At 42.7% G+C, this 27,993-nt stretch overlaps 1 protein-coding gene across 1 annotated transcript; it reads right to left on the minus strand.

The window, feature by feature from the left end:
• Window positions 1-1,052: 1,052 nt before the first annotated feature.
• On the minus strand, window positions 1,053-27,951 carry LOC129699500 (heterogeneous nuclear ribonucleoprotein L-like). Its single transcript, XM_055639343.1, has 13 exons — window positions 27,548-27,951; window positions 23,609-23,769; window positions 21,216-21,453; window positions 19,832-19,919; window positions 18,286-18,380; window positions 18,126-18,198; window positions 13,617-13,676; window positions 7,974-8,173; window positions 6,125-6,246; window positions 5,833-6,034; window positions 3,579-3,636; window positions 2,625-2,720; window positions 1,053-1,615 (listed from the first exon to the last, which is right to left on the minus strand). Exons 1-13 carry the CDS (start codon window positions 27,698-27,700, stop codon window positions 1,560-1,562), a joined length of 1,602 nt encoding a protein of 533 aa, XP_055495318.1. The 5' UTR covers window positions 27,701-27,951; the 3' UTR covers window positions 1,053-1,559.
• Between the last annotated feature and the right edge of the window lie 42 nt (window positions 27,952-27,993).

Consider the following 27,993-nt stretch of genomic DNA (forward strand, 5'->3'; position numbering starts at 1 on the left):
GCGATGATCTCTATTCGCTGCAAGTAATTCCTTCAGAATTTAGAAGAGCTCATAATTCTGAAACGCAGCACAGTGAGGCAGTGGGTGGAACCGCTGCCTCAACCCAACACTCAACACAACAACCAATGTTTAAATCAGCACAAATTAAAGATGGCCCTGAGTTGGAGTACAAACCCCACACATCTTGCAAACAAACATTTAAATCTTCTGAAGCTTGAAGACCAAACCCATTTCTGCTGAGGGCAGAGTCAGAAGAGAAAGAAAATTGGGGAAAAACCAGAACTGCATGCAGTGACCCCAACACAGGAAGGAGAATTACAATTAAATTGAATCTTGAATCTTGATGGGGAAGTTTTGGAAAGGGTACAGTGGAAGTTTACCAGAATGGTGCCTGGATTGAGGAGGTATGAGGGAGAGGTTGCAGCCTTATGGGCCTGTCCCACTTAGGCAACTCTTTAGGCAACTGCCAGGGACTAATATTAATGGAATCCACCTACGACACCTGGCGATAACCTATGACCGCACTTACGACAACACCTACATCAACCTACGACAGCAAAAATTGTCGTCAGTCGCCGAAAACATGTTGGAAATCTTGCAGTAGTTGCCTGTAGTTGTCCAAAAAAACTGCCTAAGTGGGACAGGCCCATTAAATTGTTTTCCTTGGAATGCTAGAGTTTGAAGGGAGATCCGAAGTATAGACAAGAGTAGGTAATACAGGCAAAGTTTAAAGGAAACATGCAGAGTACATTTTTTTTATAAGCAGCAGTGGTGAGTGTCTGTAACACGCTGCCGGGGGTGGAGGTGGAGGCAGATACTATAGTGATGTTTAAAAGACACTTAGAAAGGCCCATGGATGTGTAGGGAATGGAGGGATATGGATTATGTGCAGGTAGACAAGAGACGGTCTAGGCATCATGTTCGGTACAGACATTGCGGGGGCCTGTTCCTGTGCTGTCCTCTCTGCGTTCACTAACCACCAGTTAGGGTCCACTATCTTGGTAACAAACATAAATTATAGTTTTAGAACCTTTATTAAGATAATTCAGAGATGCGTGTAATAATTGTTTAATGTATTTCTGAAACATAGCAAGGAATTAAACACATGGCAATAAGCCGTAAATATACCAAGTTTGTGTATAGTGTTCAAAAGTCACCATTTGGACAGTTTAGCAGTTTGCAGAATTTTCCCCATCACAAATGCATGTCATTAATAGTTTTAAAAATCTGGCAAACTACATGGTCACAAAATAATGATACTGTTTTTCTCACTGTATGTGCCTCAAATAGGGATGTCACAAGTGTCCATCACTTGCATAGTTCAAAAATACAAGGTCACTTGCAAAAACAAGCTGAAACGACTCACGGACTGCAAAAAAACAACTTCGTTAAAGGTTTAACTTGTACATTGATACAATTCGGAAAGTTACAATTTAAACTGAAGAAAGTATCTTCCACTTATGGTGCAAGAGACACTAATGAACTACTTTTTCTCCTGCCCATTTGGAAATGCTGTGCAAGCTGACCGACAGGATTCCATTCAAAATCAGATCAAGTCCTCATGCATGAGACATGGTAGAAAAGCAGAGTTTCAAAGTGTATGGGTAAGGGCCATCTGCAAAATAAAATGGTTTTAATCAGAATTTTTCCATCACATGCTTCAAGATTAAATTTTATTTGTTACATTACAAAAGTGCAAAATTCTATGAAATCTCTTGCCAGTAATCCAAGTATCTGAATGTGGATTAACAAACAGCCTTGTAACGCAGTACTCTCAACAGACCATTGAGGAGACAAGGAATGCAAATACTATTTAACAAATAAAAATATTGGAGTAACTCAGAGGGTCTAGCAATATCTCTTGTGACGTTTTAGATCAGGACCATTCTTCAGACTTATTTTAGATACCATCTTGAACTCAAAAATAATCAGAGCCACAAACTACACTGTAAACATTCCAGTTTCCTGTCACTGTCAGTTTCTAATCCCAGCTGCATCACCAGGAGACAGGAAACCACATGAATTGTTTCTGCCATAGAAGAAACAAACTGGGCCACTTGCGACATGTGGATTTGTGGAGCGTGGATTTTCTACACACCAACACATCACTGTTCAAAGCACAAAGAGAAGGCTTTACTCAAAGAACGTATTGCAGTACAGCACAGGATCAGGTCCTTTTATGCTCACATCTATGCCAAACATGATGCCAAGTCTAACTCTTATCTACATTCACAATCCATATCCCCCCATTCCCTGCACATACACGTGTCGATCCAAAAATCTGGAATGCCACTATCTTATCTGCCTCCACCACCACCCCTTGGCAGCTTCTGGGGCAATTAAATTCACACATTCACCACCCACTGGCTAAAGAAATCCCTCCTCATCTCCATTTTAAACATATGTCCTTTTATCCCAAGGCTGTGTCCTAGACTCTCCTATTACTGGAAACGTCCTTTGCCCCCAGAGTGTAGGGAGTGGATGAGAAAGTGGGACCAACATAGAACTAGTGTGAACCAGTGATCAACGGTTGCTGTGGATTAGGTGGGCTGAAGGGCCCTTTTTCCAGTTGTATCTTTCAATCAACTATAAAAGCCATCCAAGCTGTAACCCAAGACACTTACTGGTGTTCTTCATTTGGTAGTGATTCAGTACTGTCAGTGCTTCCACAGCTTCATTTTTCGACTCCCACTCCAACACGCCAGATAAACTCCTGTCAGCTGGAACAGAGATTATTGACATCTTACAAACGAGTTCTACATTTACAGAGCATGCGATATGGAGACACAAGCGCCATCACGTGACAACACCACATGGCAAGGAGTAACAGTTCGCAAGGCAGCTGATCTCTGTCCCAAATTCAAAACAAGACCCGGCCAGTTCTTTCTTTTAACTTAAAACCCCCAGGAAAATCTTGCATCAATTTCTACTTCAGGAAGTTTCTTGGCTTAATTAACATTGATTTCAAGATGTAGACACAAGGAACTATAGATGCAGGTTTTTTTTTAAAAAATACACAAAGTGCTGGAGTAAATCAGTGGGTCAGGCAGCATCTGTGAAAGGAATGGATAGGTGATGTTTTGGGCCAGGACCTTTCTACAGTCTGAAGAAAGGGCTCCGACCAAAGATGCCACCTGTTCATGTTCTCCAGAGATGCTGCCTGACCCACTGAGTTATTCCAGCATTTTGTGTCTTTTATTGATTTCCAGATCTTGCCCATGAGCCTTTCTACCCTAACCAGCCTGTGATACACTTGGGCTCTTCCATCTTCAGTTGATACCCTGACACACAAAGCTCCCTCTTGGTTTACTCTTTAAGGAGACTCGTGTTTGCTGCCCTTTGCCAATCTCAGACTACTGCTCCGCTCTTTGTAAATACCTTTACCGCAGTGAACACATATTAAATAAACAACTCATATTGATGCCTGTGTGCCACTGACACTAAAATAATAATGCTCAATTTAACACTAATTCTATGACTCTAGTAAGAACTTTAGACCAATAGATGGAAACAGTTTAGCTCAATAATTTACAACTGAAGGCATCTTTAATCTCCTCTTGCATGTCCTCATTACTTACATTTTCCAGTAAACGTCTTGAAAGTTTTAAAAGGCTTCAGGTCACACTCTTCACAAACCTAGGAAAAGACCAAAGGTAAAATATACTCCTGCACTAGGAAAGGGTGCAAACCAAAGCCACAGTTCAATTCCTAATGTACGTTATTTAAGACAATGCTCAATTTACCACCCTTCCCCACCCCCCCCCCCCCCCCCCCCCCTCAAATTGTTTAAACAAAGGTAGGGAATGAGTCAGAATAGATTGGCTACGGTCTACTGTCTAGCCATTCCTTTATTCCACTCTGCATCCCAACAACCTCAACTGGCAGCACCACAGTCGAGATACGATGCTCCGATTTTGGATGCGGCAATACAGCAGCTGTTCATGCTGGGGTTGGTCAAGGCTCCATTGGCTAACGTGCGATTTAATTAAATAAATCGGATCATTTATTCAATAACTGTTGCAATCCCTGCCCACCCATTTAGAACATAGAACAGTACAGCACGGAACAGGCCCTGTGCCCCACAATGTCTGTCCCAAACATGAAGCCAAGACCAACTCTTATCTATCCACACATGATCATATACCTCAATTTCCTGTATATCTTTGTGCCTTTCCAAAAGTCTAAAACACTACTATCTTACCAACTTCCAACACCACCCCGGCAGCACATTCCAGGCACCCACCACTCTCTCACTTAAAGCTATGCCCTCTAATCCTTGACTTTACATCCTGGAAAAAAGGTTCTGCCCGTCTACCTGATCTATGCCTCTCAGAAATTTATATATTTCTATTGGGTTTACCCACAACCTCTGGTGTTCCAGAGAAAACAATCCAAGTCTGTCTAACCATACTCTGCAGCTAATAACCTTTAATGTAGGCATCATTCAGTAAACCTCTTCTGCACCCTCTCCAAATACTCCAGATGCAGCCTAACCAAAGGCTGAAAAAACGTATGACTTTGACTCGTACTCAATGCCCTGACCAATGAAGGCAAGCATTCCATTTGCCTTGTTTATCACTATCTACTTGTGTTGCCACTTTCAGTGAGTTATGGATTTGAACCCCAAGATCCCTCTGTACATCACTGCTGTGAAGCATCATGCCACTAATTGCATAGTCCATCCCCTCCATTTGACCGCCCAAAGTGCAGCAAAGTTTAACAGAATGTAATTGGAGATTTGTGCCCATGTTTGAAGAATAGTTTGATTAACTGGTTGGGCAACAGCGTGACAGGCAATCACAGTACTACATCTAACCAATAGATATAGATATCCATTACCATTCCCGAGATTCCTTCCCTCCCAACAGGTTCCCTCAGATCATAGCTTATACTGCGTGGAAACGGACGGTCTCAACTTGTCCATTCCCACCCATATGCCCATTTACACATTCTATTTGCCCGCTTTTGGCTTATACCCGCCAAACACTTCCTATCCACGTATACGTCTTAAATATTGTCATTGTACCTGCCTCTACTACCTCCTCCAGCAACTTGTTCCATTTACCACCACCCTCTGGAAAAATGTGCATCCCGTAAATTTCTCCCCTTACCCTAAATATCTTCCATCTTGCATTATACTTCTATACCCTGGGGAAAAAGACTGGCCATCTGCCATGTCCAAACACCTCAATTTTATAAACATCCATAAGGCATATAAAACAGGTTTCTTTGCTCCAGTGAAAACAGTCCTAGCCTCTCCAGTCTCTCCTTACAACTCAAGCTCTGCTGCCCAAACAATGTTCTGGTGAATCTGTTCTGCACCCTCTGTAGCCACATCCTTCCCAACTTGCAGAAACTACACCAGTCCCATCACAATGCCCAAAACTGCTCAGTAAGAACAGATCAACGTGTTTGTCTGGTGCTCCCAAATGGGTTATCCGCTCCTTCACTATTAAACACAGAGGATTGTGGAATGTACATGGTAGAGTCACGAGTATGGAAACAGGCCCTTAGGCCCAACTCACAAAATGCCCCATCTTACCTAGTCTCAACTGCCTGCAACCTCCAAACCCCCTCCCAATCCACATACCTGTATAAATACTGTAGTACCTGCCCCCGGTAACTCCTGACAGCTCGTTCCATAAAACCACCACCCCAAGTGGAAAAGCTGCTCTTTATCTTTCCCTTCTCACTGACCCATGCCCTCCAGTTTTCAATCCTCCTATCCTGGGAGGAAGACAACACGAGATTGCACCCAATCTTCAATAATAATGCAGCAAAGGGTTGGAGTGGCAACATTTTTACCATTCCATTTGTTACCAGAAACCTTACCTCTTGAAAGTACTCCTCTGTAACACACAGAGGAGCATTGAAGAAATGCAGCACATTGGAAGGGGGCTGGATCCTGTTTTTAGCCGCCTGGCCCGGATTGGTGAAGCGATTATTCCTTGAATTGGTAAACTCCTTGTAACTATCAGTACCATCGGCCAACTCGTACGACTGACTTGGAACGATCGATGCCTGCTTGGACACGCTGAAGAAAGAGTACTCCGTGTTATAATGGTCCACCTCAACAGGACTGAAACACCACCTCATGACGCTAGAGTACTTTAGAAAAGCCTACCACAAATTAATTCTCTTCTCAAACATTTCTACGCAATTTAAATGAGTAATCGCTCGATCCACAGAGAATTCATCCCCCATCTCCACCATGGCAGCATCCGGCATGCTCTTCATGAACTTCACCTAAGGATGCAAATCATTTCAGAGTGATCACATGGGAAAGGATATTTTCCAACAAAAAGTCATACAGCATAGAAACATGTCCTTCGGCTCAACTTGCCCATGCAGACCAAGATGCCCCGTCTACACTAGTCCCAAGTTTGACCCATATCCCTCTAAACCTTTCCTATCCATGTACCTATCCAAGTGTCTTTTAAATATTGTTATTGTACTTACAACTACTCTCATGGCAGCTCGTTCCAAATACCCAACAACCTCTGAAAAAGTTGTCCCTCGAGTTCCTATTAAACCTTACCCCCCTCACCTTACACACATGCCCTTTGGTTTATGATTTGGGTAAAAGTCTGTCCAGTCACCCTATCTATTCCCTTCATGATCTTAGGCACAGTCTTATCTTATCCACGGTCATCTTCTGCTTCCTTTCATGAATAAAATTCTCAATCCAGTTGACTAGCTCTCCCTGGATCCCATGCGATCTAACCATCCAGAGCAGCCTACCATGTGGAATCTTATCAAATGCCCTGCTGAAGTCCATGAACAAAACCCTTTAGTTTAAAAAAGGACGTGCTCATTTAAATACAAGTCTAATTACTTTGCTGCAATTCTCCAGCTGTTGCAACACGCAGCACACTAAGTGTAACACCAGATTAGTCAGTCATATAGCATGGAAACAGGCCCTCTGGCCCAACTTGCATGTGCCGGCCATGATGCCCCGTGTCGTTTAAATGTTATAGGACTTCCATCAATAACCTCCTCTGGCAGCTTGCTCCCTACACCCATCACCCTGTGTGGATAAAGTTGCCCCTCAGGTTCCTTTTAAATCATTCCCCTCTCATCTTAAACCCATGTCCCAGGATGGCAGGACTGACATATGATGAAAGAATGGGTCGACTGGGCTTGTATTCACTGGAATTTAGGATGAGGGGGGATCTTATAGAAACATAAAATTCTTAAAGGATTGGACAGGCTAGAAGCAGGAGATATTTTCCCGATGTTGGGGGAGCCCAGAACCAGGGGTCACAGTTTAAGAATAAGGGGTAGACCATTTAGGGCTGAGATCAGGAAAAACCTCTTCACCCAGAGAGTTGTGAATCTGTGTCAGAGAATTCCACACAAGGCAGTGGAAGCCAATTCACTGGATGTTTTCAAGAGAGAGTTAGATTTAGCTAAATGAATCAAGGGATATGGGGGAACCGATTTTAGATGATCAGCCATGATCATATTAAATGGCAGTGGCTCTAAGGGCCAAATGGCTGACTCCTGCAAATATGTTTCTATGTTGTCTGATTCTCGATTCACCCGATTGCCTCAAACATCTATGCATAAACAATCTGTGGGTTTGATTTGTTCACTGCCCCTGTCCCACTTAGGAAACCTGAACGGAAACCTCTGGAGAAGGTTTCCGTGCGGTTCCCGGAGGTTTTTGTCAGTCTCCCTGCCTGCTTCCACTACCTGCAACCTCCGGGAACCGTGCGGAAACCTTGGGTGGGGCGCAAAGTCTCCAGAGGTTTCCGTTCAGGTTTCCTAAGTGGGACAGGGGCATAAGGATTCTCATCCCTTTGAGTTCAAATGTAAACCAGGGTTCTTAGTTACTGCAAATAAATCGCTTTGAAAATTCAATTATTGTTTTCACATTCTACAACAAAAAGGCAAATTCAAAACAGGTTTCCACTCGGGCCAGTGCCAGAAACTGGCATTAACAAACTATAAGAGCAAAGGCCAGAGCTTACCTTTTCAACATTGCCATATAGACAGAGAAGGTTGAAGACTTTTTCACAATTCATTTTGTGTGGATTAAGCCCATAAATCATTATCACTTTGCCTTGGGGAACAAACTCGTAATCAGGAGCAGAGTACAGATGCACAGGCCTGCTGTTGGAAGCACGGGAATCCATTCTGTGCGGCAAGGTCAAAGGGTTTGGCTGAAAGCCTGTGTAAAGATTGGCATGCTGCTTTATGGACAGTACATACATTAAACACTTCTATATCCGAAGAAAAATCTATGCAGAAACAACTTAAACTGTGGGGTTGATTTGTTCACAATAAGACTAATGAAAAAACAATGGAGAATGCAAATGGTATGTTAGCATTCATAGCAAAAGGATTTGAGTATAGGAGCAGGATAGGAGCAGAGAGGTTCTACTGCAGTTGTACAGGGTCTCGGTGAGACCACACCTGGAGTATTGCGTGCAGTTTTGGTCTCCTAATCTGAGGAAAGACATTCTTGCCATAGAGGGAGTACAGGGGAGGTTCACTAGACTGGTTCCTGGGATGTGAGGACTTTCATATGAAGAAAAACTGGATAGACTCGGCTTGTACTCGCTAGAATTTAGAAGATTGAGGGGAGGATCTTACAGAAACTTATAAAATTCTTAAGGAGTTGGACAGGCTAGATGCAGGAAGATTGTTCCCGATGTTAGGGAAGTCCAGAACAAGGGGTCACAGTTTAAGGATAAGGGGGAAGTCTTTTAGGACCAAGATGAGAAATACATTTTTCACACAAGAGTGTGGTGAGTCTCTGGAATTCTCTGCCACAGAAGGTAGTTAAGGCCAGTTGATTGGCTATATTTAAGAGGGAGTTAGATGTGGCCCTTGTGGCTAAGAGGATCAGGGGGTATGGAGAGAAGGCAGGTACGGGATACTGAGTTGGATGATCAGCCATGTGGTGCAGGCTCGAAGGGCCGAATGGCCTACTCCTGCACCTATTTTTTAATGTTTCTATGTTTCTATTAGTACGGATGACAGGAGGGAGTTCATGAGATCCAAGTCACACCCCCAAGTAAACAAGAAGCAGGATGGCAATCTGGTTACAAAGGAACCCGCATTGTTTAATGCACACAACGTGCTAGTCAAAACTAAACAAGGTACATTGAGCACAGTAGTAGGCTTATTGCTGTGCGGCATGTAGAGATTTTACAGGTTTCAAGAAGAGTTGAAGTATTGGGTTGCCTTGAATCTCCATCATGTACTCAATTACCGTTGCATCTTTCTTACACCAATTGTAGAACACAACAGCACAAGAACTTCTCCTTCGGCCCACAATGTCTATACCAAACATGATACCAAGAAATTGCAGAGAATTGCTGTCGCAGCCCAGACTATTACCAGAGCTGCCAAGTTTTGTCAGAGCATTTAAGTATTCGAGTACGAAAATCAGTATTTTGCTGGGGAAATCAGTATTTTTACACGGTGCCATTTTGCTGAAAAATTGGTCCGGTCATACCCATGTAAGAGTACAAGAATGCATAACTTTGCTACCAATTGACATGTCTTCTACACATCTTACTTGACAGTGCATTCATTGCCATCTCTTTGTATACTGCTGTGTGAACGGCTGTTTCCTGCTTTTTGCACCAGATGATGATGTAGAAGCCATTTTGGAAGCCTCCCTCTCCCTCCCTCCTCCCTCCTCCTCCCCTTTTTCCCCAAACAGTCTGTGACCCATAGCGCTATGTGTAAAACCTACAGCGCTATGTTTAAGGCCCATAGCACTATATTTAGAACCCATAGAGCTGTAGCCGACAGCTCTTAGTTTAAATTCCCACGCGCTAAACTGACAGCGCTGTTTAAACTTGGTAGGATAAATGGGACAGGCAGATCAAAGCTTACAAAAATAATCATCCAGATCTTGAAATGTAAAATACTAATAGATTTAATCTGCTATAATTTTTAGAGGTACAGTATGACTTTTTATATCCTTGCATTTTTTAAGCAGCAAGATGAAACAGGAAGTTGGGCCGATTTAAAATAAATCGGTATTTCACAACAAAATCGTACATCCGTATTCTTATCACATTTCCATACAAAATACGGAAAATTCGTACCACTTGGCAGCACTGTATCACAGAATCCAACTTCCCTTGACTCCATTTATACCTCAAGCTGCCCCGGCAAGGCCACCAGCATAATCATATAACCACATAACCATATAACAATTACAGCACGGAAACAGGCCATCTCGACCCTTCTAGTCCGTGCCGAACACATAATCTCCCCTAGTCCCATATACCTGCGTTCAGACCATAACCCTCTATTCCCTTCCCGTCCATATAACTATCCAATTTATTTTTAAATGATAAAAACGAACCTGCCTCCACCACCCTCACTGGAAGCTCATTCCAATCAGCTACCACTCTCTGAGTAAAGAAGATCCCCCTCATGTTACCCCTAAACTTCAGTCCCTTAATTCTCAAGACATGTCCCCTTGTTTGAATCTTCCCTACTCTGTGGGAAAAGCTTTTCCACATCAACTCTGTCTATCCCTCTAATCATTTTAAAAACCTCTATCAAGTCCCCCCTTAACCTTCTGCGCTCCAAAGAATAAAGCCCTAACTTGTTCAACCTTTCTCTGTAACTTAGTTGCTGAAACCCAGGCAACATTCTAGTAAATCTCCTCTGTACTCTCTCTATTTTGTTGACATCCTTCCTATAATTAGGCGACCAAAATTGTACACCATACTCCAGAATTGGCCTCACCAATGCCTTGTACAATTTTAACATTACATCCCAACTTCTATACTCAATGCTCTGATTTATAAAGGCCAGCACACCAAAAGCTTTCTTTACCACCCTATCTACATGAGATTCCACTTTCACGGAACTGTGCAGTTATTCCCAGATCCCTCTGTTCACCTACATTCTTCAATTCCCTACCATTTACCATGTAGTCCTATTTTGATTTGTCCCGTCAAGATGTAGCACCTCACACTTATCAGCATTAAACTCCATCTGCCATCTTTCAGCCCACTCTTCCAACTGGCATAAATCTCTCTGTAGACTTTGAAACTACTTCATTACCCGCAACCCCACCTATCTTAGTATCTTCTGCATACTTACTAATCCAATTTACCACACCATCATCCAGATCATTGATGTACATGACAAACAACAGTGGACCCAACACAGATCCCTGTGGCACCCCACTCGTCACTGGCCTCCAACCTGACAAACAACCATCCACCATTACTCTCTGGCATCTCCCATTCAGCCACTGTTGAATCCATCTGCCATAGCCCCTGCTATTTCTACACTAACTTCCCTCAATGTCCTAGGGAATATCCTGTCCAGACCTGGAGACTTATCCACTTTTATATTTCTCAAAAGTGTCAGTACTTCCTCTTCTTTGATCCTCATAGTTTCAATAGCTACTCTACTCGTTTCCCTTACCTCACATAATTCAATATCATTCTCCTTGGTGAATACCGAAGAAAAGAAACTGTTCAATATCTCCCACATCTCTTTTGGCTCTGCAGATAGTTGTCCACTCCGACTCTCTAATCAAGGACGAGTCGCACCCTGGCCACTCCCTGTTCTCCCATCAGGCAGAAGTGTGAAATCGTACACCTTCAGATTTGGGGACAATTTCTTCCAGGCAAATGAACTATCCTACCAACAATTAGAGAGCAGCCCTCTCTCTCTACCTCATTGGATACCCGTTGATTATATTTGTACTTTACCTTACACTAAACGCATTTCCTTTATCATGTGTCTGTAAACTGGATGGCTCGATTGTAATCATGTATTGTCTCTCCGTTGACTTGTTAGCACGCAGAATCTTTTCACTGTACCTCGGTACACATGACAATAAACTAAACTCTTATCTACTCTATACTGTAGAACCATGGTCAAAAGCAGAAGTACAGGCTATTGTCATAGCACTTGAAGTTTCAGGATGGAGAGAGAATTGCTTGAAAAACAGCTTTGAATAGAATTTCAAAAAACAGTGGCAGACTTAACAGGGTCTGTGTAAACCTGCACATCAAGAACAGTTGGTGAACAAAAGTCACACGGGACCAGCTGCAATAAAGAGAAGTCTCAAAGAAATGACCTGTATATCCAATTACCGTTTTCTGGAAAGCCAAGAGAATAAAAAAGCATGTTATAGATTGGAGATGGCTATAGTTACAGTGCATTGTGATACAACTGAAGACTCAACATTTTGGAATGAATTAAAAGGCACTATTTGTTCACTATTTCAGGCCACTTCCCGCATCTGCAGTAGTTTAGTTTTGTAACAAGGACACTGCTCTTCAGCTGATCACACACAGGCCACCGCATGGTGGGAAGCAGCAACTTATTAAGATAAATTAAATGATGCAGGTGACAGGCAAAAAATGAGGCATTCAAAGATGAGCGGTTTTGTAGGTTAATTGGCCTCTAAACTGCCCCTAGAGTACAGGGAGTGGATGAGTGAGTGGGATAACATAGTGCCCTCCATAATGTTTGGGACAAAGACCCATCATTTATTTATTTGCCTCCGTGCTCCACAATTTGAGATTTGTAATAGAAAAAAAAAAATCACATGTGGTTAAAGTGCACATTGTCAGATTTTATTAAAGGCCATTTTATACATTTTGGTTTCACCATGTAGAAATTACAGCTGGGTTTATACATAGTCCCCCCATTTCAGGGCACCATAATGTTTGGGTCACATGGCTTCACAGGTGTTTGTAATTGCTCAGGTGTGTTTAATTCCCTCCTTAATGCAGGTATAAGAGAGCTCTCAGCACCTAGTCTTTCCTCCAGTCTTTCCATCACATTTGGAAACTTTTATTGCTGTTTATCAACATGAGGACATTAACTGTTTGGAAAGGAGGAAACGATGAAAAAAGATTGAAGAAACTTCAAAAGAAATTGGATAGGCACTTCAAGGGGAAAGAATGAAAATTATTACACTCCACGTAAACTGTTTTCCTAGACACAAAATGACAGCTTTTCCACACACACACCAAATGTGGGCCGAATGGCCTGTTCATGTGCGGCACGGTTCCATATTCAATTAACCTGATGTGCACAATGTGATTCACAAGTTCTGCAGATAAAATTAAAATCTCCATCTATAAAAATCACCATCTTAGACCTACCCTGCAAAAATAATACCCTTCAAATGGCAAATGCAAATTCAGAAATCCCCACACTTTCTGTTTCAGACTTTGCAGAAATAGTTTACAGCTCCAACAATATGGCATCTGCAGCTCAAGAATTTCCATTTCTGTATGGTGGCACAGTGATAGAATTGCTGGCATACAGCACTCGAGATTCGGATTTGATCCTGACTATGGGTGCGGTCTGTGTGGAGTTTGTATGTTCTTGTGACCACATGGAATTCCTCTGTGTGCTCCAGTTTCCTAGCACATCCCAAAGATGTGTGGATTTGTAGGTTAATTGGCTTCTGTAAATTGCCCCAGTGTGCAGGAAAGAACTAGTGTATGGGCGATCACTGGTCAGTGTGGACTTGGTGGGTCGAAGGGCCCGTTTCCATGCTGTCTCTAAAACTAATAAACCATGGATTAAGTTAAAGGTGACAGAACAGGAGCAGGGAAACAGAAATGTGGAAGTCATCTACTAAAAATCCCATAAGAATCATTGATTACCCCCATATGTCGAGGGATGATCTCCCAGGAGGGCCGGTTGTCCTTGTCGCCGCCGCTCATCTGCAAATAAGGAAGAGAAGTTTAATGTAGACACAAGGAACTGTAGATATCAGTTTATAAATAAAGACAAAGTGCTAGAGGAATTCAGCAGGTCAGGCAACATCTCTGGTGAACTCTGATAGGTACTATCCATATTCTCCAGAGATGCTGCCTGATCTGCTGAGTTACTCCAGCATTATCTTTTTCAAAGAAGTTAAATACATTGCAAATCTTTGCTCAATTATGCACAAGCTTAAAACACATTTAAGAGACATTTTGTATCACATTGTACAGAAAGTCAAAGTACTTTTGCATGTTATCAATGTTACAAGTGAAAAAAAAACAATTTTAAAAAACAGTACCTGTTATTTTTTGTACCACAAGCTTCAAACAGCAAGTTACAGCAGTTTCAAAGAGGCCTTCTTAATAACTTGCAGGAGGATTCAGCAAAAGCGAGATACTTCGCCCCTGCATTACAGTTTTACAATCAGTGAATATATGGTTTAAAAAGATCAATATACATCATGTTACTAAAATGTTCACACAAGTCAAATCAGGAGAACACCATTGGTTGCCCAAATCAAAATGCTCAAAACCATTATAATCAGTACCTTGTGTAGGAAGGAACTGTAGATGCTGGTTTACACCGAAGATAGACACAAAGTGCTGGACCAACACAGCGGGTCAGGCAGCAACTCGGGAGAAAAGGTAAAAACCTTTCGGGTCATAACCCTTCTTCAGACCTGCTTAGTTGCTCCAGCACTTTGTCTACAATCAGCATGTCAACCTGAAACCTATAACCTTAGGTCACATTAGGAGTGACTTCTACCCAATCCATGCTTTGAAGCCAAAGCACTTTTATTTTAAAAAGACAGAGAGATTTGGTCAACCAATGCTGAACTTTTTGTCTCAAATCCAGTAAGGGTTTAACATAATGCAGAAAATGGAGCAAAACCAGTGGCCAAAACAGTGATACTTATAAGACCCAAAATATCCTGCCTTTCCGAAAGACCAGGCAGCAATTCTTTCTTGCAAATACCAAATGAATTATGTTTAACTTAACTGGTCACCCCATTGTATTTTACAGCTGGAACAAAGTTAGGCTGATAATAACTTGCGAAAGGAATCCAAACAAGTTTGGTTATAACACTGATGGGGAAATATGACACAACAAGCCCAAATGAGTCACATCAAGATTGGTGCAAGGCATCCAAAGGAAGAAACCCCAGCCTTAGTGCATGGGGGCAGTGTTGCACATCCAAGGCACCCAAGCTAGACTGATGCAAAAGGAAAACATGGAACTACATCATTGTGGCCGTGGAAGACATGATGTGCTGAAAGAACTCAGTGGGTCAGGCCACATCTGTGGAGGGAAAATGGACAGGCCACATTTTGGGTCCTTCAGAAACAGGAAACTGCAGATGTCGGAATCTTGAGCAAAACAAAGTGCTGGAGGAACATGTGTAATTTTAATTTCCTCTATCACATAATTTGCACAGAAATTTCACAATTCTGTAGATTAGGTGACGAGGAAAGTATTTCATTGGAATGGATTTACAAAACACAGGCCTTACAGCCTCAACCCAGTCACTAAATATCCCGATGTGAATCCCAAAGCAAGCAGTCAGATCAATTTCATGACAGCAAACATTCACCAGGAGGTTCACAGGTACATACAAGGGTGTGCTTGGAAAATTTAGAATCAGGGTTGTATTTAGAATTCCTTTTAAGCAAATAATTCCAAGAATTAAGACTTGCCCTGTAGTGACTTGTATATAATAGTCCCAAGATATTTCAATGTTGTAGACATGTTGTAATAAGTCCAGCAAACAAGATCCTGCAAAATGTATTTCAATAGCGGGCGCGGGGGGGGGGGGGACCTCACGTGCTGGGTCAGACATGGAAGGAAAGGTCCTTTGTATTGTTTACAAATGGTACATAATCTGTCATGGAAGCTACAAGTGAAGAGTCTCGTCTAATGGATCAGCAACTTCAGTGCAATATCCACCCAGCATCTCAAATAAAAAAAGCTTGCATTACAGGTTTAGTTTAGAGATACAGCATGGAAACAAGCCCTTTGGCCCACCGAGTCCACGCTGACCGGCGAATATTCCGTACACTAGCACTATCCTACACACTAGGGACACTTTACATTCTTTACAGAAGCCAATTAACCTACAAACTGTTTAAGAGGGAACTGCAGATGCTGGAGAATCGAAGGTTACACAAAAAAGCTGGAGAAACTCAGCGGGTGCAGCAGCATCTATGGAGCGAAGGAAATAGGCAACGTTTCGGGCCGAAACCCTTCTTCAGACCCTTCTTCTGAAGAAGGGTTTCGGCCTGAAACCTTGCCCATTTCCTTCGCTCCATAGATGCTGCTGCACCCGCTGAGTTTCTCCAGCTTTTTTGTGTAACCTACAAAAACTGTACGTCTCTTGGAATGTGGAAGGAAACCGGAACACTTAGAGAAAACCCACACGATCACAGGGAGAACGTACAAACTCCGTACAGATAGTCAGGATCAAACCCAGGTCTCTGGCATTGCAAGGCAGCAACTCAACCGCTGAGCTACCTTGCTTGGACGTTGCAGTGGGATTTGAAATTTACAGGAAAGGAAATTAACAAATGAGCCACAAAGGAACTTAAATTCCAAAGCAGCAGAAAAATGGACAAGAACTTACTTTACTGATAGTTTCGGTCTTAAAAGCATGTAGTGTATATTAGATGCATGGAAATATGACCATTTTTACAGTACCACTGATTTTTATCCAATTGAATGTCACTTGGCAGTAATTACATGTTTTTACAATTAGCTTTAAAAATAAACAATTTTCTGACAATGCTCAGTCCTCCATCCAGCAGCAAGCGATTCCTGGATTTGTCAAAAAGCTCAAGTTACTCCAGCTTCAAATTCAATCAAGTACAGAAGTCTCCAACATTTTTTAAAGTCATAATTGGATTTCTCCTCTTCGTTTGAAATTTACAAGGGTTGATTTTTCTTTAATAATTTAATTTCACAGCATTTAACGTATTCACACAGAATTTCATCTCAGGTTTTACGAAGGCACCTTGCAAACATATCCTCTGTGCACCGATGAATGTGGTGAGAAAAAATAAATGAGTGTCCTTCCTGATCAAATTTCCTGAGGATGTGTTTGCGTGCAGTCTAGGTGAGCTGAGTTATTAAAAGTCTGTTGTTTCTGAAGGCAGGGTTGCTGTCATTTGTAAATGCGAAGTGCTGCCACTCGTTGACAAGGGTGCATGAAATGCTGAGTTTGCCTGGCGTGCCCCTCTTCTGTGGTGCTCTCTTGCTGATATACCTGTGAAAAATGTCTTGCGTTCCAGTAAGGAGGGGGCAAAAAAAAGATCAATATCCTTTCGGCAGTGACGATATTTATCTGCAGAAGGTGAATATAGCTCTGAAGATTTAATGTCTCTGCCACTGAGGTCTTGGTTCTTTTTTCCCCTTTGAGTGCAATGTTCTTAAGTACTGCGTGCGACTTTGAAAGCTGCAATTTTCTGTGCCGTAGCCTTGTTTGCATGTACAGTTCATGTAGGTGAGGCAGTGCTATAAGTGATGCGAGTGAACTTCAAAACATCCATTGGAGTCAGCACAGCTGGCTCCACGTTTATCCAAAATACATTACAGGCAGATGTTAGACTGCCAGCAATTACTGTAGAAATATACATATCATTTGGTTACAACAATGATTAAAGTTGGTGCTTCAATTAGGAACCATTAATTTAATTATAACCATATCATGGGTTGTAGCTAAACTTGTTTCCTCTGCCCCGCAACCAGCCATTCAAGTATGTGGCTTCATAAATGCCTTACTCGAATGAGAAGAGCCATATTTTACATTACTATCCATGACTCAAACATTGGAATCAAATCTTTCACAATATTAAAATGTCCCAAACATCTTTGAGGTATTTTAATACACGTCTCTGCTGCCATGTACAATACCTTGTGCCAGTGTTTTGAGAAGTGATAGTCTGCATTGTTAACTATACTCTCAAATAGAAAGCCACCAATCGGGAAACAGGAATTGAAAGTAAATCAGACCATGTGCTCATATTCCTATGCAGGGAACCAAATTTCCAGTTTCTCCCATACAAGGGCAGAAATTAATGACTGTACCAATGTAAAATAAACGTAAATCCGCAACAATTACCAGTTGGAGGTGTACAACGTCCAATTTTCATGCACACCAAGTGAACGAGCATGATTCACACCTCAAATTTTACTATATTCAGTGGCAAAGGTGAGCTTCAATAAGTTTTTTGTTGCTTCACTTCAATCAATTATTTTACCAGTATCTGCAGTTCTTTCATAAACATTCCAGTTCAGTAGTTTGGTAATGGCAAAGCTAGAGAGGCGGTTGCTGGAGGTCTAACATGGTATACAAGGGAATTCTTAATTGAAACAAGTTCTAAAAACCTACACAAAGTGATGGGGGTGTACAATACCTCGTGCAGTCAAATCAGGATTAGTGTAGTCCCAGGACTCGCTATCATTCTTGAAAATGTTGAGTCGAGTAGGCTGGCAGGGAAAAAAAAACTCCTTGTTTTAATATGAGAAACAGTGGGTGGAATTGCCATTTAGAAAGAGCACACCACTTCAAGTTACCTTTGCATACTCAATTTTTAATGTGCAGCAACCAGAGTAAATGTCGGCTCCATTGAGAGAAGCTTTTGCCTTCTGAGCGCTTTGCACCGAATCAAATGTGCTTGGTGTTAAGGAATAGCAATTTTTAATTATTATTTTTTTTATATATATATATATATAAATTGTGCAACATTTACAAGTAAATTTCTACCCTGCTGGTAACAGTAAACATCCCCTTTCCCACCTAAACCTTCAATTTAAAAAAAATTACTCAAGAATAAGCGATTGACTCATTAAGAAAGGCAACTGCCACAAAGAGTTGAGAATTTTTGCAAAGTGCTTATCCTAAAGGCTGTTGTTAGTCAATGAACACATAACCTTTGGACACGAGGCAGTAAAAGTGCAAGACAAAACAAAAATCTAATAGCAGAGTAGACCAAGAGGCCATATTGTGTAATTCATCTCCTAACATGGCACTATAGCACCATGACAGCATCTAAAAGAGACTTGAACGGGTACATGGATAGGAAAGAATTAGAGCAATATGGGCTAAATGAAGGTACACAAAAAAGCTGGAGAAACTCAGCGGGTGCAGCAGCATCTATGGAGCGAAGGAAATAGGCAACGTTTCGGGCTGAAACCCTTCTTCAGGTTTTGGCCCGAAACGTTGCCTATTTCCTTTGCTCCATAGATGCTGCTGCACCCGCTGAGTTTCTCCAGCTTTTTTGTGTACCTTCGATTCTCCAGCATCTGCAGTTCCTTCTTAAACAATGGGCTAAATGAGACTAGTTTAAATGGGGTATCTTGATCAGCAGGGACAAATTGTTTCCGTGCTACATGTTTCTAGGAACTTGGCTGTGTATGGTAAAGCTCTGAAACATTTGACTTGCATCCAGATGCACTAGTAGTTATTTCAGTGATGATTTTAGAATTATCGGATTTTCCTTCCTTCAGTGCCAAAGGACAGTGTGCAACTAAAAACAAATCCACCCAGAATGATCTAGTGATCTCAAGTGCTTCCACTGGAGCGTTAACCTGTTTAGCACACTAATTTCCAGACTGAAGCCCAATGATATGAATGGTCATAAGGCTGACCATTCTGGGTGACACAGTAGCGCAGCTCGTGGAGCTGCTGCGTCACAGTGCCAGAGACCTCGGTACAGACTACGGATGCTGTCTGTACAGAGTTTGCATGGTTTCTGTGACCATGTGGGTTTTCTCTGGTTTCCTCCCACACTCCAAAGACGTGAAGGTTTGTAGGTTAATTGGCTTTTGTAAAATTGCTCCCAGTATGCTGGATAGAACTAGTGTGAATGGGTGGCCGATCGTTGGCGTGGATTTAGTGGGCCGAAAGGCCCGTTTCCATGTTGTATCTCTAAACTAAACTAAATCTGAAGTTGGTGCAACAGCAGGCACTAATTGGTTAATGATACATTCAGCAGACTGAAGAATCCAGAAGCAATTCCCAAGCAAAATAAAAAACATATCTACTTCCTATTAATCCAAAGATGAGCAGAACATCTATCCAAGCTTTTCAACAACACATTTCTGTTGGTCTGAAAAGGATATTCAACCAGAGCTTGTATCCCGTTCTTCTTGAATATTACAATGCGAAGGACTGGGCCACACGCATTGCAGACAGTGTACAGAACATCCTGAAAAAGACAGTACAGATAAAATGGTATCACAAGCAAATTTTAACAGGTTTAAAGATTTTTCTTATAGACTTCAACTATTGTACACTTGCCTATAAAAATAACGGAACAAGTACATCCAGGTGGCGCCGTCAGCTGTGGCAGCCTCACCTACAGTCGGTCTGTCTTTTCGTATTTTTTTAGTGTTTTAAAAAGTATGTGTTAATGTTCTTTGGTTTGTTTTATGTGGAGGGGTGGGGAGATTTTTTTTTCTCCCAATCTCTTACCTTGCCGGAGATGAGATTTTATTCGGATCATATCTATGGTCGCTCTGTGGCCTAACATCATGGTGCTGGCGAGCTTGCTGGAGACTCACTTTGAGCCCCACGTCGGTGTCGGGGACTTACCATCGGAGCCTGCGATCCCATGCCTGCGAAATTCAACATCGAAGAGCTTGCAGTCTCGGGTAGAGACTGATGTCGCGAAGCTCCAAGCTGCAGGAGGTTCGACCAGCCCTGACTCGGGAGTCCGATCGCCCGCTTCAGGGAGCTGAGATCCCCCGATGCGGGAGCTCGACCACCCCGATGCGGAGGGCTCGACCTCCAGTTGTAGGAGCTAAAATCGCACCGACAACGGAAGGTTCGAGTGCCCCGACTGCGGGAGAACAAAGAAGGGAAGAAGGTTGAATATTTTTTGCCTTCCATCCGAGTGAGGAATGTGGAGGGATCACAGTGGCAGATGTTCATGTTAAAATATTAATTGGGTGTTTTGTTGCACTTTATTGGCACTGCAGCCTAACATCGAGTGGGCGGCCTTTGCTGGAGACCGACAGTTGAGAGCCCCGTTGCGGGTGGAGCCCGCGATATCTTTGCCAGGGATCGACCGCGGAGCTCCAACCATGGGTGCTTGCGGACTTAACATCATGGTGCCCGCGGTCTCCGATCAGAGACCGAATTCGGGAACTCTAAGCCGCAGGAGCTTCGATCGCCCTGACGGATGGTTCCACTGCCCCGACCGCAGGAGAATAAAGAGGAAGATTGGACTTTTTTGCCTTCCATCACATGAGGAATGTGGGGAATCCTATGTGGTGGATGTTTATGTTAACTTTTATGTAGTTGTGTGTCTCGTTGCTTTTTTTTGGTATGGCTGTATGTTAATTCGCATATCACTGTACCTTAAATGGAACACGTGACAATAAAAGACCTTTAAAACGTTTAATCAAGAGCACAGGAAATGCTCAACTTGTATCGAATTGCAAAGGATTAAGAGTAATTCTCTGACATTAACCATAACACATTGAAGAAAAAGCAGACCTACTGTTGTAATGGGATACAAAGGATTCTGAATGGACAAAAAGAGAACATTGTTGATGTGCTTTGGATCTTCAGGACCTCCGGGGCGAGTGATGCGCTGACTGGTGGAGAAGTTGAAAAAAGCAGGATGTCCTGCAATAGTGACTATGCGCCGCTTAGAATAAGCAACGCACTTCTGGGCACTCTGCAAATCCTGGAACTCCACCAGAGCTTGCCGCTTGTTTGGCAGCATCATCACGTAGCTGCAACAGAAAGTGCAGTTGTGAAGAACCAGCCTTACATTTCCTGTTTTAACCACAATAACTGCTACAGCTCAAAGTGTACAAAAGGTAGATGATCAAATGCCCAAAATTCACATCCCAGAAATGTGGCACAAACCACAGCATCCTTTCCCCGAACAAAGCTTCAAAACATTCCAGCAGAATATGGTTAATAAAATCTAACTATTATTACATTAAATTATTAACAAAGATTAAATTAAGGAATATAAAAGGCTATGTGCGAGGCATGATTAAAGTTATGTAGGGGCAAGAATGTCTGTAGCAGCCTGCTGAACATTCCCACAAAGTACAACTATTGCTACAGACCATAACCAGATGGGGCAAAAATAGTTTGATCTTGAGCATGGCATTTAAAGACTTTTTATAAATTCCATACAATGTTAAAGGCTGATTGCATTACTGATGCTTTTTTTTGGTTCTCAAACCACCTGCTAACTACTGAATATATATTAACTAGTTAAATGATGGAAATATAAATCACTTATACAATTGTAGTGAAGCAAGGTCATTTTTTACATTTTGGCAATTAAAAGGATCCTTCACAACGTGAAATAATGCACCGGGTTGAGCATAGCTTCGGAGATTGAGAATGGTACAGATTTGAAATGAACTGTGACTAAAGCTGCAGTTTAAAAAAAAAAAAAATGGCTATATTACAATTGTAAAACACTTCAATATTAGGATAAAAATCATTCAAGTTGGTGAAATTACACAACCTCGATCATTATCAGGCATCAGCTCGATCTACATCTCACCAAACAAGCACCCACTTCTCACCCAACACCAAGGGGATAAGGACAAAGGGCAGACTGCAGCAGCACAGAACCCTAAAGAATCATCCTAGAAGGTTAAAGTGTTTTCACCCAACTATAACATGTGTTTTTGAAAAAGGGGATGCACTACCTTTAGGAAAACAAAATTACTGAATACGTATTACTCATCAACACTGACAAATAAAATTGACAGGATTGATGATTTGGGTTTCAGTGAACAATTTACAATACGAGGAAGAGGAAAATCTGTTTTTCTTTATCAATTAAATATCTCAATAATCTTGATTTGAAATTAAGCCTTAACTAGTGAATCTGCATTCCAGATCAGGCAACAGTCATGTGGGAGGACACTTCAAATTCCAACACAAGGGAAATGCAAAACCAGTCCAAATTAATCAAGTGAGCACTTTGCATTGATGGTTTCCAAGACAGAGTTAAAAGTAGAAATTTATAACAGAGGCCACTCAGCTCGGGTCCACAGCAGTCAAAAGCTGAGCTTCTTTAATCTGGCTCCCTCGGCCCCACAATTCCACTGCGAGCAGCACTGCCAACCACTAAACTCCATTTTGCTTTCTGCCACTGAACCAAATGTTAAATATAGCTCAAAATGTAGTAAAAGGGAACTGCAGATGCTGATTTATACCTAAGAAAGCTGGAGTAAATCAGTAGATCAGGCAGCATCTCTGGAGGGAAAGGATGTGACGGTTTGGTTCGGGACCTTTCTTCAGACTGATCGTTCCAACCAGAAACGTCACCTTTCCATTTTGTTCATCTTAGTTAAATATAGCTTATCGGTTTGCTATGATTCATGTATGTTTATGCTTTCCCAATTACATGCCAAAAACCGCAATTAAATTCACAGACTACAAATGAATCGAACCACATAAATCAAGTTTGTCAGTGCAACCAGGTCTTAAAGTTATGCTGATTTTCCTCAATCAATAGATGCTATCAAATGCCGATTTATGTTGGCCCTCAGAATTATTACTAATTTGCTCCGTTAAGACTGACTGGCCAGTGGATTCATGGTCTCCCAATTAAAATATTATGTTATCATAATAGCAGTGTTCCAATCACCCAGCTACAGGGTTAGGCAAAATAGCCTGTTCTATTTTCCTCCTTGTTTTCTAGGCCTAATGATGTTAGACTGCTTGTTACATCCTTAGTTCATCAGATTCAAGAGTTTATTGTCATGTGTACCTGATAGGACAATGAAATTCTTGCTTTGCTTCAGCACAGCAGAACATAGTAGGCATGACTAGAGCACAGAATCATTTGTTAGACTTCACATTCTTCCTTCATTTCCAACCAAGCAATTCAATGAAAGCAAGCCATTCATTTACCTCACAAGTCCAAATCGATCAACGCCTTTCACCAGATCGGCTTCAATGACGGAATCACAAAGAGCACGGACATGAACAACGGGCGACGGTGCAGTCTTGTACTGGCTTCTTGGTCGATCCCGGTCTCTGTCTTGATCACGATCCTGATCTCTATCATGGTCCTAACATTTTAAAATTGAATGGTGATTTTTGTTGCGGCAATTCTAAATCCCACTTTGTAAATAAACTATCCATTTCTGCTTTGTGGGATACTCTGTTTGAAACTAAACATTTGAGAATTAACACTAAGTACTGATGAAACTCAAGCTAATAGAAACTCAAAAAGAAATAAGAACAAAATTTGCTGGGGACAGCAAGTTTACAATACTAGGTCTCATCAAAATTTAATGTGTTGAAGAGGATAGATGCAGGGCGGATGTTCCTCTCCCTTTACTTAGCATTTATTTAAGTACAAAACGTTCTAACATCACACAAGCCAAGATTTACATACAGATGAATCTTATACATCCTGTTAAATTATTCCACCAGTTATTTAAAAACAACTGATACCACATAGACAATTAAAAACAGGAGAAACTCAACTGGCCTTCAGAAAAGTAAATCACCAAATAAAACAGATCTGGATTTCATCATGGCACCATCTCACACACCCGAAGAAACATCAGAGACAAGAGAAGCAATCTAGAAGCAGAGCCCCATACAAGATTCAGCCCAAAACAACTTTTGTGATTCAAAAACAGGAGAGACGGACAAAAAGCACAGATTGACGAACAGGCAGGTTCTGTGAAGAACAGTTCAACCATGTACCTGACCAATGCACTAATGTAGGATGAACTTACATTTGAAGGAACTAATAAGTTTCAATAAAACTGTGATTGGGTTAAACAGGATCTGCACAGTTGTACGGGGTTCAGCAAGGGGTTAAACAGCTCAGCAATTTCACTGAACTATTGCAAAACCAGAAAAATAACCTGCAACAGAAAGCTTGGAACATTTGGGCCCTGAAACACCATTACCGAACTGCTGTTTCACACTTTTAAATTCAACGGTTTCTTTCACCACCTTCAGCAAACTTGCACAAAGGCAAAAGAAATTCAAGAGAACTTGACAAGTTAATTTTTCAGCTAGTTTGTAAAATAGCCGATTACAATTTTTGGCACCTAAATTTCAAATCTTAAATTAAAGGTGACAGTATCTTATCAGGCTCGGAAGCAGAACAACGCAAACATTCCTTGGATGTCAGGACTTTCATATGAAGAAAGACTGGATAGACTCGGCTTGTACTCGCTAGAATTTAGAAGATTGAGGGGGGATCTTATAGAAACGTGCAAAATTCTTAAAGGGTTGGACAGGCTAGCTGCAGGAAGACTGTTCCTGATGTTGGGGAAGTCCAGAACAAGGGGTCGCAGTTTAAGGATAAGGGGGAAATCTTTTAGGACCGAGATGAGGAAAACATTTTTCACACAGAGAGTGGCGAACCTCTGGAATTCTCTGCCACAGAAGGTAGTTGAGGCTAGTTCATTGGCTAAATTTAAGAGGCAGTTAGATGTGGCTCTTGTGGCTAAAGGGATACGAAGAGAAGGCAGGTACAGGATACAGAGTTGGATGATCAGCCATGATCATATTGAATGGCGGTGCAGGCTCAGAGGGCCGAATGGCCTACTCCTGCACCTATTTTCTATGTAACACGACTCCTTCACCAAACGTCTCCTCTCCTTTCAATTACAACTCTCGGGGTCGCACTTTTGGCCCAACCAATCACTCCCCACCGTACGGGACTTTCCTGTTTATCTGCAGGAGATGCAATATCTTGCCTTTCCACATCTTCTCTTCCCAAGTCTTTTCAAATGAAGCAGAGATTCACCTGCATTTGGTGTTCACTATATGGTTGCCTTTACATCAAAGAAACTAAATGCAGATTGGGCGACGGCTTTGCAGACGGCTTCCCAAAAATACTCAAAGATGGCCTCCACAGCCATCTGTGGCAATGGATTTCACAAGTTCACCACACTCTGTGACTAAATAAATTCTTCCTGTATCCTTTTAATGGGGAAGTCCGTTTTTCTGAGGCTCTTATGCTCAATACAACCCTGGCCTATCCACCTCTACCCTTCTCTGCAACTTGTTTACCCTTCTTCCCAAAAAGGAGACCAATTTAATTTTCTCATTGCAATTTGCATCTAACAAATTTAATTAAAAGTGTAAATTGAATGCATGGTGATTGGTGGTTTATTCCAACAAAAAGGCCCTGCCTTTTGGAACAGTTCACAAAATCAAATCAGATGGCACCCGAGTTCTGGCTTTGCAGTTTACTTCCAACTCTCACCTATCACAAGCTTAGTCGGGTCAAAGATACGATCTTAGAATAATCTTGATTGTAATCGATGTATTTTTGCTGACTGGATAGCACGTAACAAAAAGCTTAATACATGTGCCAATAAACTAAACTTGCACAGAACTTCAAATGAACAGTCTAAAAGATTAAACATTACCTACGGGACAAGAACAATCAATTTAAAAACATCTGCCTCAAGCAACTTCAATCCAGCCTCTCTTGTCACAAAAGAGCCATACTTTATTCATAATTTGAGTCGGCCCTAGTTGAAGGATATCATCAAACTGGAAACTGTCACAATTCACCTATTTCTTATGTTTCTATGTACGTTTCACACCCTAAAGAAAATCTTTATTGCATGCCAAATTTAAACAACCGATTTGCATTTAAACCAACTGGATATAATAGATATCTGGCATGCTGGGTTGGCTTTGTACAACAGCTTGCAATGTGTACCTGGCAATAAATGACAACCCTATATCTTGGGGCCTCAATGTAGCCACAGCCGCGGTTTATCAGTTTCCCGCGATTACAACACGCTGGCAAGCAGTCCAGCACTTTATGTAATCCCCCCCCTTCCCCACGGCAGCACCAACGCGCCCGCGTTTTACCCACTTCAGCAGCTCAGCAGTTGACATGATGCTTACGGGAAAATGAGCGTCGAGCTGATTCGTAGAAACATTACAAATAAAAATAGGTGCAGGAGTAGTCCATTCGGCCCTTCGAGCCAGCACCGCCATTCAATATGATCATCTAAAATCAGTACCCCGTTCCTGCCTTTCCCCCATATCCCTTGATTTCTTTAGCCCCAAAAACTAAATCGAACTCTCCCTTGAGAACATCCAGTGAATTGCCCCCGACTGCATTCTGAGGCAGAGAATTCCAGATTCGTCTAGTGGCTAATTTCCTATGGGAGGAAACGGGCGGAGAAGAGAGCGTGGAACCGGGGAAAGATATGCGGTTAAAGATGCCCGGGAGCAGGCTGGACAGGTAGGCTTCAAGTGAGTGGGGGGGGGGGGGGGGGGGGAGGGAGGGTGCAGACTATTGCCTTGGGTCCTTGTGTGTTGGATGCCGCAGTGCGGGGGAGGGGGTACTGTGAACGCGAATCCAGGCCCCCTCCCCGCCTATCACCACCACACGGAGTTCCCAACACACAACCCCCCTCCCTCCCAACTACCAGCCCCTCATCCCAACTGACCGCCTCCCTCCCAAATTTACCACTTTCTCATCCCTTCCACTAACGTACTCCCCTTTCCCCAAGCCCCTCCTAAACCGATTACTCCCGGATCGACTCCTCTAACTGACATCCCACCATCCAACTACTAACCGACTCCCCTTTCGACAGACACCTACTAAACCGATTACCCCACCATCCAACCCCTCAATCCCTCCAAAAGCATCCACTAACCAAACCCCCTTCCCCCTCTAACCGACTGCCCCATTATCCAACCCCTCACCTTCCCTGCCTACGACCTCCTTCCCCTAAACCCCTAACCGACCGCTTCCCCCTCCTTAACCCAAACCCCGTCACCAACCGACACCCCTCAACCGTCGCCATCACCCCCCCTCCCCCTCCCTCTCCCCCACCGACCCCTTCTCCTCACCCCTGCGTCCGAGCCGCCGACGTTGCGCCCTTCCTCGTCGCTGTCGAAGTCCGAGTCGCCGTCGTTGACCTTCAACCGCTTGGTCGGGTGGTGCGAGGAGTCGTAGTAGTCGTCCAGGAATTCGGCCGAGTCTAGGCAGTCGGGCGCGGACATGGCGGGCAGGGGGGCGGCTGGAGGTGCCGGGAGGAGACGGCGACGGGGCAAGTTCTCAGCCAGCCGACCGAGACTATTATATAATCAAGCGCAAGATCCTCTCCCTTGCCTCCTGTCCGAGCTGACCCGCGGGAGGGATGGAGAATCAAAGATCCTCGCTAAAGGATCTTTGGGGAGGATCGCTCACACCGTCGCCTCAGCCCGCCGGCCCCTATTGTCCGCCACCTCCACACGACGGTCGCTGGGAACCTACCTCGCCCCGCCCCCTCCCCTAGGCCCTGCCCTGATTGGTC

The sequence above is a fragment of the Leucoraja erinacea genome, chromosome 8, assembly GCF_028641065.1.
Source record: "Leucoraja erinacea ecotype New England chromosome 8, Leri_hhj_1, whole genome shotgun sequence".
NCBI lineage: Eukaryota > Metazoa > Chordata > Chondrichthyes > Rajiformes > Rajidae > Leucoraja > Leucoraja erinaceus.